General features: G+C 45.5%; 2 protein-coding genes across 2 annotated transcripts in view; one reads left to right on the top strand and one right to left on the bottom strand.

The window, feature by feature from the left end:
- Nucleotides 1-8,004, bottom strand: part of ddah1 (dimethylarginine dimethylaminohydrolase 1) — a 137,938-nt gene extending 129,934 nt beyond the window's left edge. Inside the window, exon 1 of the mRNA XM_043700070.2 lies at nt 7,710-8,004. The gene's annotated coding sequence lies outside the window, so the exon portion shown is untranslated. The remainder of the gene's footprint in view (nt 1-7,709) is intronic.
- A 715-nt stretch (nt 8,005-8,719) lies between these two features.
- On the top strand, nt 8,720-13,095 carry ccn1 (cellular communication network factor 1). Its single transcript, XM_043698579.2, has 5 exons — nt 8,720-8,931; nt 9,585-9,798; nt 10,162-10,515; nt 11,290-11,462; nt 11,587-13,095. The coding sequence occupies exons 1-5, from the start codon at nt 8,881-8,883 to the stop codon at nt 11,887-11,889; spliced, it is 1,095 nt and encodes a 364-aa protein (XP_043554514.1). The 5' UTR covers nt 8,720-8,880; the 3' UTR covers nt 11,890-13,095.
- Nucleotides 13,096-13,442: the final 347 nt, after the last annotated feature.

The following is a 13,442-nucleotide window of genomic DNA, read 5'->3' as shown; positions in this document are numbered from 1 at the left end:
AGCTAAAAGCTAGGACAGACAGAGTCGTCATCTCTGGGTTGTTGCCGGTGCCACGTGACAGTGAGGCAAGGAATAGGGAGAGAGTGCAGTTGAACACGTGCCTGCAAGGCTGGTGTAGGAGGGAGGGCTTCAGATATTTGGACAATTGGACTGCATTCTGGGGAAGGTGGGACCTGTACAAACAGGACGGGTTGCACCTGAACCAGAAGGGCACCAATATCCTGGGGGGTAGGTTTGCTAGCACTCTTCGGGGGGGTTTAAACTAATTTGGCAGGGGGATGGGATCCGGACTTGTAGTCCAGCAAGTAGGTTAGCTGTTTGTCAGGATGCCCAAGACTGTAGGGAGGCTGTGGAGAAGGTAGCACTGACAGGGACTACTTGCGGACACAGAGATGGGCTCAAGTGCGTATACTTCAACGCAAGGAGTATCAGAAATAAGGTGGGTGAACTTAAGGCGTGGATCGGTACCTGGGACTACGATGTTGTGGCCATCACGGAAACGTGGATAGATGTGGGACAGGAATGGCTGTTGGAGGTTCCTGGTTACAGGGAGGGTGGGAAAAAAGGAGGGGGGGTGGCATTGCTAATTAGAAATGGTTTAACGGCTGCAGAAAGGAAGTTTGAGGGGGATCTGCCTCTGGAGGTAGTATGGGCTGAAGTCAGAAATAGGAAAGGTGCAGTCACCTTGTTGGGTGTTTACTATAGGCCCCCCAATAGCAGCAGAGATGTGGAGAAACAGATTGGGAAACAGATTTTGGAAAGGTGCAGAAGCCACAGGGTCGTAGTCATGGGCGACTTCAACTTCCCAAATATTGATTGGAAGCTCTTTAGATCAAGTAGATTGGATGGGGCGGTGTTTGTGCAGTGTGTCCAGGAAGCTTTTCTAACGCAGTATGTAGATTGTCCAACCAGAGGGGAGGCCATATTGGATTTGGTACTCGGTAATGAACCGGGACAAGTGGTGGGCTTGTTAGTGGGTGAACATTTTGGTGATGGTGACCACAATTCTGTGACTTTCACCTTGGTTATGGAGAGAGATAGGTGCGCACAACAAGGTAGATTTTATAATTGGGGGAAGGGAAATTACGATGCTGTAAGGCAGGATTTGAGGAGCATACATTGGGAGCATAGGCTGTCAGGGAAGGATGTGGTGGAAATGTGGAACTTTTTCAAAGAGCAGATACGACGTGTCCATGATATGTATGTACCTATCAGGCAGGAAAGAAATGGTCGTGTGAGGGAGCCTTGGTTGACGAGAGAGGTTGAATGTCTGGTAAAGAGGAAGAAGGAGGCTTACATAAGGTTGAGGAAACAGGATTCAGACAGAGCAGTGGAGGGATACAGGATAGCCAGAAGGGACCTGAAGAAAGGGATTAGGAGAGCTAAGAGAGGGCATGAAAAATCGTTGGCGGATAGGATCAAGGATAACCCCAAGGCATTTTATGCGTATGTGAGAAACCTGAGAATGACGAGAACGAGGGTAGGTCCGATCAAGGACAGTAGTGGGAGACTGTGTATTGAGTCGGAAGAGATAGGAGAGGTCTTGAACAAGTACTTCTCTTCAGTATTTACGAACGAGAGGGACCGTATTGTAGAAGAGGAGAGTGTGAAATGGACTGGTAAGCTAGAAGAGATACCTGTTAGGAAGGAAGATGTGTTGGACATTTTGAACAACTTGAGGATAGACAAGTCCCCCGGGCCTGACGGGATATATCCTAGGATTATGTGGGAAGCAAGAGAGGAAATTGCAGTACCGTTGGCAATGATCTTCTCGTCTTCACTGGCAACGGGGGTGGTACCAGGGGACTGGAGAGTAGCGAATGTTGTGCCCCTGTTCAAAAAAGGGAATAGGGATAACCCCGGGAATTACAGGCCTGTTAGTCTTACTTCTGTGGTAGGCAAAGTAATGGAAAGGGTACTGAGGGATAGGATTTATGAGTATCTGGAAAGACACTGCTTGATTAGGGACAGCCAGCACGGATTTGTGAAGGGTAGGTCTTGCCTTACAAGTCTTATTGAATTCTTCGAGGAGGTGACCAAGCATGTGGATGAGGGAAGAGCAGTGGATGTAGTGTACATGGATTTTAGTAAGGCATTTGATAAGGTTCCCCATGGTAGGCTTATGCGGAAAGTCAGGAGGCATGGGATAGAGGGAAATTTGGCCAATTGGATAGAAAACTGGCTAACCGGTCGAAGGCAGAGAGTGGTGGTAGATGGTAAATATTCAGCCTGGAGCCCAGTTACAAGTGGAGTTCCGCAGGGATCAGGTCTGGGTCCTCTGCTGTTTGTAATTTTTATTAATGACTTAGATGAGGGAGTCGAAGGGTGGGTCAGTAAATTTGCAGATGATACGAAGATAGGTGGAGTTGTGGACAGTGAGGAGGGCTGTTGTCGGCTGCAGAGGGACTTAGATATGATGCAGAGCTGGGCTGAGGAGTGGCAGATGGAGTTCAACCCTGCCAAGTGTGAGGTTGTCCATTTTGGAAGAACAAATAAGAATGCGGAATACAGGGTTAATGGTAGGGTTCTTAGTCAGGTGGAGGAACAGAGGGATCTTGGGGTCTATGTACATAGATCTTTGAAGGTTGCCACTCAGGTGGATAGAGTTTGTAAGAAGGCCTATGGAGTATTATCGTTCATTAGCAGAGGGATTGAATTCAAGAGTCGTGAAGTGATGTTGCAGCTGTACAGGACTTTGGTTAGGCCACAGTTGGAGTACTGTGTGCAGTTCTGGTCGCCTCACTTTAGGAAAGATGTGGAAGCTTTGGAGAGGGTGCAGAGAAGATTTACCAGGATGTTGCCTGGAATGGAGAGGAAGTCGTACGAGGATAGGTTGAGAGTTCTCGGCCTTTTCTCGTTGGAACGGCGAAGGATGAGGGGTGACTTGATAGAGGTTTATAAGATGATCAGAGGAATAGATAGAGTAGACAGTCAGAAACTTTTTCCCCGGGTACAACAGAGTGTTACAAGGGGACATAAATTTAAGGTGAAGGGTGAAAGGTATAGGGGAGATGTCAGGGGTGGGTTCTTTACCCAGAGAGTGGTGGGGGCATGGAATGCGCTGCCCGTGGGAGTGGTAGAGTCGGAATCATTGGCGACCTTTAAGCGGCATTTGGATAGGTACATGGATGGGTACTTAATCTAGGTTAGAAGTTCGGCACAACATCGTGGGCCGAAGGGCCTGTTCTGTGCTGTATTGTTCTATGTTCTATGGTGAGAGGGTGTTGTGTTTTTCGCATCTAGAGGCGATTTGCTGCTATATTGCTAACACATAGGTGGCCCCCACTGCCCAGTAGCCTATCAGAGAGTGACGTGTTGAACATTCCTAACTCATAACTGGTCCTGATTGAAACAAACAATCAATCAGCTGTCTCTGGGCAAAACTTCCCCAAACACACACTCACTCACTCACTGTGCCAATAAGTCCAGTAATCATTCCCCACTGCTTGAGCACGCAGAGAGTGGTAAGAAGGTGGAATGTCCTACCTGCTAATGTAGTCAACTCAGCCACGTTAGGGAGATTTAAACAATTCTTAGATAAGCACATGGATGATTTTGGGATAGTGTGGGGGGACGAGCTGAGAATAGTTCACAGGTCGGCGCAACATTGAGGGTCGAAGGGCCTGTTCTGCGCTGTATTGTTCTATGTTCTATGTTCTAAAAGTCACACAACATCAGACTATAGTCCAACAGGTTTATTTGAAATCACAAGCTTTTGGAGCACTGCTCCTTTGACAGGTAATGAAGGGGCAGCACTCCAAAATCTTGTGATTTCAAATAAACCTATTGGACTATAGCTTGGTGTTGTTCGATTTCTGACTATCTCCACCCCAGTCTAACATTGGCACCTCCACATCATGCTTGAGTGAGGCAGCAGTGTAAACACAACTCAGCATGAGTTCCAGCAACTTGCACGGCTTCCTTGGTTTAAGTCAGTATCCTTTCCCGATAAGGGATCACTGGATTCGATATGTAAACACTGCTTTCTTTTCACACACTCTGTTAGGCTTGCTGAGTTTCTGTTTTTGTTGGTTTCAGATCTTCAGCACCTGTTGTTCTTTGTTTAATTTATCATTTTCCTAGTTTCAGACACAAACCATTAATAAAGAAAAATAAAATAATGTGGTTTTACGGAATTGAAGAGAGAGGTGGATAAGTGATGAGTTTTGTACTATAGATTGGTGGGGAGAGGCATGACTGAGCAGGGAAAGGTTAGACTGTGAGGGAGAATAGAGATCACAGGTGTCACATCATACTACTTGTGCTGTTTCTCAAGAAAACAGGAATACAACGCGGTAGAGGTGATGCTCAAGTTATAGACAGTATTGATTAAATTTTTCATGGAGTCCCATGTTCAGCTTGTGTTTGACATCTCAAAAAGGTGGACATTGGCCTTTGTGAGATTAAAGAAGCAATTTACTGATTGAGGATGATCAGCCATGATCATAATGAACGGTGGTGCAGGCTCGAAGGGCAGAATGGCCTACTCCTGCACCTATTGTCTATTGTCTATTATTGCCTGTCCCTAGTTGCCCCTTGAGAAGGTGGAAGTAAGCTGCCTTCTTGAATTGCTGCGGTCCACAATGCCCTTCGGGAGGGAATTCTAGGATTTTGACCCAGTGACAGTGAAGGAATGGCAATATATTTCCAAGTCAGGATGGTGAGTGGTTTGGAGGGGAACTTGCAGGGGGTGGTATCTGCTGCCATTATCCTTCTAGATAGAAGTGTTCATGGGTTTGGAAGATGCTGTCTGAGGATTTTTGGTGAATTTCTGCAGTACATCTTGTAGCTAGTACGCACTGCTACTACTGAGCGTCGGTGGTGGAGGGAGTGGATGTGGTGCCAATCAAGTGGGTGCTTTATCCTGGATGGTGTCAAGCTTCTTGCGTGTTGTTGGAGCTGAACCCATCCAGGCAAGTGGGGAGTATTCCATCACACTCCTGACTTGTGCCTTGTAGATGGTGGACAGGCTTTGGGAGTCAGGAGGTGAGTTACTCGCTGCAGGATTCCAAGCCTCTGACCAGCTCTTGTAGCCACTGTGTTTATGTGGCCAATCCTGTTCAAGTTCTGGTGAATGATAATTCTAGATGAGTTGGATTGAAAGGTCTGTTTCCGTACTGTATAAGTCTATGATTCTATGTCATGAGGTCATAAAAGGGGCTATAGAAATGCAAGAGTTTTTATAAATGCAAATATTTATTTAGTAAGTGTCTGCGTGAGTGCATATGTCTGGGTGACAAGACTTCTCTGGCTGTGAGTGGTGGATGAGTGGCCCCTAGTGGCTGCTTGTGGTAGATATAGTTAAAAATCACACAAAACCAGGTTATAGTCCAACAGGTTTATTTGGAAGCACTAGCTTTCGGAGCGCTGCTCCTTCATCAGGTGGTGATGAAAACCTGTTGAAGGAGCAGTGCTCCGAAAGCTAGTGCTTCCAAATAAACCTGTTGGACTATAACCTGGTGTTGTGTGATTTTTAACTTTGTACACCCCAGTCCAACACTGGCTCCTCCACACAGAGGTAGATACATTTAATCAATCTGTTACAGACATCAGACCATTGGAAGTTGGAACAGGAGTCGGCCGTTCAGCCCCTCAAGCCTGCTCATTCAATAGTATAGTGGCTAATCCAACATTCTTTATGTCCACTTTCCTGCTGTTTTCCTGTAACCCTTGATTCCCCAAGCTATCCATCTCAGCCTTAAATATATTCCAGGACTCTGCCTCCACAACTCCCTGGAGCAAGGAGTTCCAGAGACTCACAACCCTCAGAGAGCAAATTCTTCCTCATCTCAGTCTTAAACAGTGCCCCTTTCTTCTGAGACTGTACCCTCTGGTCCTAGACCCTCCCATGAGGAGAAACATCCTCTCAGGATTATGCTATATGGATGGGTATAGGGTGGCACAGATGCCACTATCAAGAGGGCTGCTTGTTTGTTGGAGGCTGACGTGAATGAGTCTGCTCGGGATTTGGGTCTGAGTTTTAGGCATGTCTAACAGATGGCCAATCATGGGTGAGGAGCTCTTAATCCCTGATTGGATAAAATCCAGAGGACTGGCTTGGTGTGCTCAAATTGTTTAAATTTTAATTTTAGCAAAGGGAGGTGACAGCTTCCTGGTATCAGTACTTGACTATTAACCCAGGGACTCAAATCATGTTCTAGGGACCTGAGTTTGAATCGTGCAGTGGAAGATGGTGGAATTGAGTTCAATAAAACCCTGGAATTAAGAATCCTGGCTATTGTCAATTTTGTTTTAGGTTAGATTCCCTACAGTATGGAAACAGGCCCTTCGGCCCAAAAGCCCACACCCATTTACTCCTGACTAATGCACCACGGACAATTTACCCAATCTGGGCACCTTTAGATTATGGGAGGAGACTGGAGAACCCAGAGGAAACCCACGCAGCATGTGCAAACTCCACACAGACAGTCACTTGAGTCAGGAAGCCACCCAAGGTCCCTGACACTCTGAGGGTGCAGTACTAACCACTGAGCCACCCTCTTAGAAATTTGGCTTCAGTGAGTCCGACGTGATTTGAACGCACAACCGTCCGATCCGGAGTCAGACACACTACTGTTGCGCCACAAACCCATTGTTAGTAGTTTTTAAAAATCTGGTCACTAATGTCCTTTAGGAAAGAAATCTCTCTGGTCTGGCCTACATGATTCCAGGGCCTCAGCAAATTGTTTGTTCTTAACTGTCCTCTGGGCAATTAGGGATAAATAGTCAATGATGCCCATGTTCCCATGAATGAATGAAGATATTATAAACAAGTCCAGAGCAATTAGGAACATGTAACACATTTTGTCTTTGTCAGCGATCCCACATCCCCACAAATTGTTTTTACTTTTTAAATAAAACTTACTTCCACGCTCTGTAAATGTTCCTGCTGTAGGAACACACTGATGAGATTGAATCCAATAACAACCAAAATTCATTCACAGAAACCTTTTGAAAAATAGCATCTGAAATTTACAATGGATTTGACTAGGTGTGAAAAACAAGTTGGATCTTTTTTCTAAAAAAATGTATCAAAACAAAAAAAAATTAGATTCCAGCAGGAAATGGATAAAGATAGAGCGAACTCAAAATGAGCTGACACTAAGTCTCCCCAGAGACACTCTGGGCATGCAGATTGCTTTATATGGTCATTCCTGCCATTGTTCTTGCCTGTTAGGAAGGTAATTTCAATGAGTTCAGAATCAATATGCCTCTCCCCACAACAACAGCACAAAAGTAACATTGATAATCCAGCTGGGGGTGTCATCTGAGGAATCCAATATTGTAATACAATAAACAAGTCCCATCCCTCATTAACGGAAAACACATTATTGTACATGTAAGAGAGGTATTTGGTTTTTTGGTAGAGTCAAAGTCCAATGGACTGTTTGTTTACTTGATATGCAACAGTACTTAACAGAACTGCATCTTTGACAATGTTTAAAGAGAGTTTCTTTTTGTGAATAAAGTTGTTTTGAAATAAGAAGTATTTCTGGAAATGCTAAATATCCAGGATTCAGACAAAGACAAACCAATGCAGTATCATTTCACACGGAAACTCTTCGATTCCTTGGAATGATGTACAGGGTGTTTGCTCATGAGATGTACACTTTCTGTCCTGGGCGTTTTGCCTCTTACTGTTCCTGGGTTGGAGCTGAACAGTGTTCTGTCCCCTGTCCCATTCAGGCAAGAGGAAAGCCAGCACTTACCCCTTCCGCATGCAGGTCCGACTCATCAATCCACACTGCCTTGGAGATTCGCCTCAGGCTCTTGAGGTTAAAACAAAACTGCTCCAGCAACTCCTGGGACAGATTGTGCTCTGGGACGGTCTTTCTCCAAACAACATTCTTGGAAAAGTTAACCACCGCATGAAATATTTCTGCTTAAAGTCCCAGAAACCTGCCCTGGAACTACCTCACGACTAAATATATAATAAAAAAAATGATTTTGTTTTTCTTTAAAATCTCTCCAGGATCATGTCACTTCTGATTCAGATGTAACGGTGATTGGTTTTAGCACATTTCTTCTGTGTATGTGTGGAGGGGAGAATAAAACACAGGAGCTCTGTCAGTGTCAATGTTAGTCTGCCACCCTCTTCCCCCTCTCCCCTCAGGCACGCCACTCTCACATTTTGTGCCTTTATTCCAACATTACAACAATCTTTCAAACTGGAGCCTTGCTGCAAACATCAATCAGTTCCTTTTATATGCATCATGAAAAAAATGCAGTCTCGGGAATAACAGCAATACTTTGTGGTAACCAGGCAGCTCAAAAATGTGGAAAAGTCAAGAATTCTACCAAATATGGGAACAAAGTTACGTCGCCTGTGCGTATTCCATCTGGAAATACTTAGGAAGGATGAAGAAAGTGGTTAGGAATTCAAAGTCATAAACTTCCCCCTTCTCTGAAGTCAAGGCGAAATGATTTGTAAATATTTCATGATGCAAACTTCAAAGTATGGTCCACCCCCTCCCCCCTTTAAGAGGATGTGATTAAATGCTGTGCTCTGTTTTAATGGGAATGGGGTGAGAGAGTTTGACTGGTTTCTCTCTCTCTCTTTTTAGCTGGGGCGGTGTCTGAGAAAACGCGCCAGAAACATTCCTAGGATTCCTGACCCTGAAATCAAACAAGATGTGCAGTCCCAGACAGCAGACTAACGTCAGCCTCTAGAGAGAGAGCCGCTTATAAAAGGCGCAGTCCTGCAGACAGTCTCTACACAAAGCAGCTAGCAACAGAGAGAGAGAGAGAGCCGGGCTTACAGACATCCAGAGACAAGCCAGGAGGAAGGAGAGGAAACCCCTCACACACACACACACGGACAAGAGTCACAGCAGCTTGTGTGTGCTCACAACTGATCTTTCCAGATCTCCTTTCCCTAAAATGTTTCAGTCTGTAGCATTCGCTGCCATCTTCGCAGTTTGCCTTGCTGAGGTGAGTAACTTATTTCTCTTGTTACTGTTATTTCATTTAGAAAATCTGTAAAAGTTAATCATCTTGGCTGACTAGAGAAATCTATTTCAAAAAATTAATGTCTCAACTGGGCTGAGGGAACTGCAAAGTTTCAGAAATGAAGGTTTTGGATAAATATTTGTTTTATTTAAATTTTATTTGGTGGTGGACTGGGGGCTAACTGTCAAAGAAAGGGCTGGAGGGTAAGGAACTGATTGCAGACGCTGGAACGGTGAAGCAAAGACAGAGGAACCTCAGCAGCTCTGGCAGCTTCACATTCAGAGCCCAGGCTAACCCTTCGGGACATTTTTAAAAGGAGTTGGGTCAGACACAAGGGGTCAAATGGCCTCCCTGCTGAGCAGCGTCACTCTGAGAATGGCAGAAGCTTCATGCAGGAGAGGGGAGGAGAAAAAGAGCTAGCAGCTGACAAAATGGGCCAAATGGGCTCCTTCTGGGCAGTGGTTAAGGGATATGTGTGAGTGTATGTGAGTATGTGTGTGTTTGTGAGTGTGTGTGTGGGGGGGGGGGGGGGGGGAATGAGGGGGGTCTTTATTAACAATGTACCTTGCCACGTTGTGGTTTTATTGTGAGCTGGAGACTGAGGGCATTTGTCAAATTTTGTCTTGAACCCACAGGCGACGTTAACCTGCCCACCGAAATGCCAGTGCCCGCAGGAGGTGCCCAGCTGTGCCCCAGGGGTCAGCCTGACTCTGGACGGCTGTGGATGCTGCCGTGTTTGTGCCAAGCAGCTCAATGAAGATTGCAGCAAGCTGCAGCCTTGTGACCACACCAAGGGCTTACAGTGCAACTTCGGCGCCAGTCCCATTGCTCAGCAGGGCATCTGCAGAGGTAAGAGATTCCTGGGGCTCAGTGAAAATGTGTTCAAACTGCTCGGGATGTCTCCTGCCATTAGTTGAAATGGAAAGCAGTTCTTGTCATATTTTAAAGCCATGTTTGGTTATGTTTTATTGTTCTTTGCTTGTTGGTTGGCAGCTAGGCTTGTGAGTTCCGCAGTCAGGAATGTAACTCACTGTGTATGGATGTTTGAGGGGAAAGTGATTCCTGAGTAATCCATTGTTCAATTCCTGCATTCCTCCACGGACCGGTGCTTACAAATCCCTCAGCTATGTAGCTTGTAAACATAGGATTTGTTCTCCAATTAGTTCTTCCCTTTTAATAATTAAAGGGAAACCTTTCTGTTTATTTTCACAGCGCGGTCTGAAGGAAGACCTTGTGAGTACAACAGCAAAATCTACCAGAATGGGGAGATCTTTCAACCAAACTGCAAGCATCAGTGCACCTGTATCGACGGAGCAGTGGGCTGCGTGCCACTGTGTCCACAGGAGCTCTCCCTGCCCAACATGGGCTGCCCTAACCCCCAGCTGGTTAAGGTGTCAGGCCAGTGCTGTGAAAAATGGGTCTGTGATGGGAACAAGGCAGGAGCAGAGGCCCACGACACAGACGAACTCTTCAGCCAAGAGACAATGGGCAAGTCCTGGCAATCTGGGCCACTCCACAACAATGGGCTGCTCTCCTTAATTCGACAAGGCCTCAAGAGACTACCTGGTAAGTTAAAGAGTCTCCCAGGATAGAAGGAAGCCTTTTGACCCATCCTGCTGATACTGGCTATTGGACGCAGTTATCGCAATATCCTCAATCTTCCCACTTTCCACCTGATCCTCTCCTCTTGAAATATTTATCCTGTTGCAAGTTATTATTGAATTCATTTCTAAAAGCATTTCAGCGAATTCTGATTGCAACAGCTCACCACGTGAGCCAATCACCTTTCCTACTTTGTTCCCTGCTTTTACGAGCCACCATTGTAAATGTTGAACGTAACAATAGCTGTGTTGCTCCGTCACAGCTTGCCATCACAAAAGATAACTTTATTATCTCCCACGGATCTGTCTGAGGGCTGGTTATCCCTTTGCTGCAGTTTACAGACGGGTGATCACCTTTCAACAGGTGCGTTCCCAACTGTTACTGCAAACACTAAACCACGACCTTCCTGAACTATCGCCCCATTTCAGGAAACTACAATTAAAAAGAGTTGGAAAACCCCAGTAGAAATGGTGTCATCACCGGGTGCCATGCGAGACCCACTTCCTTTACAAAGATGGCGAGGTTTAGAGAAGCTGCTGGAAGTTACAGGTGGAAACTGCTACTTCCCAATAACCCAGCTGCATGTCGATTTCTCACTGATGTTAACCAGAAACCATCCACCAGAACTGTGCATGATAACCGAATTGGCAAGAATATTTTGTGAGATGACTTGATTGAAAATGGAGCTGTTCCTCTGCAATGTTTTTTCTGAATGGCCCTTGTTATTTTTCTTCTCAGCCTGGAGTGCCAAATGTTTTGTCCAGACAACGGAGTGGTCGCAGTGCTCCAGGACCTGTGGGACGGGCATCTCCACAAGGGTCACCAATGACAATCCTGAGTGTAAGCTTCGAAAGGAGACCAGACTCTGTGACATCCATCCCTGCAAACAGGTCACCTTTCCCAAACTGAAGGTAAGTCCCTCCCTTGCTGCTGAACGATCAGGCGATCCCAACATTTCTTTTTTGTATCCACTTTTGATTGCGTCCATATCCTTGCTAATTACACTTCCATTCCTCTTATTGCTCTCCATCACAGAAAGGAAAGAAGTGCTACAGGACCAGGAAATCCCCTGCTGCTGTTCACTTCACCTATGCCGGTTGTGCCAGTGTGAAGAAATACCGTACCAAGTACTGTGGCTCCTGTGTCGATGGGCGGTGTTGCACCCCTCAGCAGACCCGGACTGTCCACGTTCGCTTCCGTTGTGACGATGGAGAGACCTTCACCAAGAACATGATGATGATCCAATCCTGTCGTTGCCATTACAACTGCGCCCACCACAACGAGGCGTCCAATCCTTACATTATGTTGCACAATGACATTCACAAATTCCTAGATTGACATGCTGCGTAGCGAGAGGGGGCAGAGGAAAAAACCAATTGGTGTGTGACTTAGGGAAAAAGGGATGCAAGCAAAAGGGAGGAGGCCATTCAGCTCCTACAGCCACAATGTGGAGGAGCCGGTGTTGGACTGGGGGCAGGACAGAGTCACACCCCGCCAGGTTATAGTCCGACAGGTTTATCTGAAATTACAAGCTTTTGGAGGGCTGCCCCATTGTCAGGTGGTGAAGGCGCAGAGCTCTGAAAGCTTGTGATTTCAGATAAACGTGTTGGACTATAACCTGATGCTGCGTGACTTCTGACTTTGTCCAGCTCTTAAAGCGGCAGCCTTTATGGAATAATTCTTCCTTTCACTTTGAAAGTGAGAGAGGGTTTGTCACGGTTATGGGAATAACCAGCACAATTTAAGATTTGCACTGGCCCCAGGTTAGAATCTCCCCAACTAAATGCCATATCAGTTCCAACATATCATTGGAGAATGTGATGAGGGTTTCCTTTATTGTTTTGAAGGGGCCATTGTGTAGGATTCTAACTTTTGCCACGTCTTACTGGCAGTGACATGGAAAGGGATGGGAGGGCACGGGCAGAGAGTTTTGTTGTGATACTGTAGCTATACCTACATGCACTGTGCAGCATTGCCCATGTGGCAGCTAAAGACTGAGGGAAAGAGTCGACCCTCAAAGTTAATCGAAAGCTTCAATTTGTTGGAGCAAGGAGATAGCTTCATTTTGGAGCATAGTTTCTGTGAGCTTTTGTTCTATTTGTAACAAAGCAACTGTATATTTGTATTATTATATAATGTCTTATCGTGTATCATTATCAGTGTATTGTCTTTTATCAAGTGCTTGAATGAAAACATGGTTGTAATTGAAAATGTAATAATTAGTTGGTGTTCCTGAGCAAGGAAATGGTGTGGGTTAGCAACCTTTACGTGGGTCACATCACTTCCTGAAGTGAGCTACACAGCTCACATCATCTGGCAGCTAACAAGCAACTCTCTGTAAAGGCTTTAGCTGTCTACTCCGCATAGCACAGCGAACTGAAGCAGTTATTACCCAGACCTGCAGTATATCCTTCCAATGTTGCATTATTTATCAAAAATGTAGCAAATTCTATTTGGATACAGAAGAAAAATGTCATACTGGAATGAAATGTACATAGATTTTAATTTTTTTAAAGAAAATAAAATAAACAATTTATTTATGGACCTGATGACTGGGTATGTTCTGTTTCAAAGTGTAACAACAGGTATTAGTCATGTGTGGGATCTAAGTGAGATCAGCTCTCTCATCGGTTCAAACACCCTTGAACTATACAAACGTCAGATATTATGTGATAGTAGCTAATCAAGATAAACACTGTCCCACATTGAGCACTGTGCTGGGATGCGGGCTCAGACTGCATTCGGAATATTGTGAGCAGTTTGGGCCCCGTGTCTAATGAGGAATGTTCGAGGTCTCTGGGTTCTGTACTCGATGGTCTTTCGAAGGAAGGGGGTGGAGTGGGGGGAGGGATTGGGTGGAATCTGATCGAAACTTACACAATACTTAGAGG

The sequence above is a fragment of the Chiloscyllium plagiosum genome, unplaced genomic scaffold, assembly GCF_037043375.1.
Source record: "Chiloscyllium plagiosum isolate Xiang-an unplaced genomic scaffold, Cpla_swu_hap1 HiC_scaffold_9, whole genome shotgun sequence".
Taxonomy (NCBI): domain Eukaryota; kingdom Metazoa; phylum Chordata; class Chondrichthyes; order Orectolobiformes; family Hemiscylliidae; genus Chiloscyllium; species Chiloscyllium plagiosum.
This window is presented reverse-complemented; position numbering and strand designations above follow the sequence as displayed.

Bases quoted from the DNA above. Each gene is read 5' to 3' on its own strand.
- ccn1 (XM_043698579.2), top strand. From the start codon at position 8,881: ATGTTTCAGTCTGTAGCATTCGCTGCCATCTTCGCAGTTTGCCTTGCT. The intron at 8,932-9,584 runs GTGAGTAACTTA...TTGAACCCACAG, and splicing joins TCGCAGTTTGCCTTGCTGAG to GCGACGTTAACCTGCCCACC. The intron at 9,799-10,161 runs GTAAGAGATTCC...TTATTTTCACAG, and splicing joins TCAGCAGGGCATCTGCAGAG to CGCGGTCTGAAGGAAGACCT.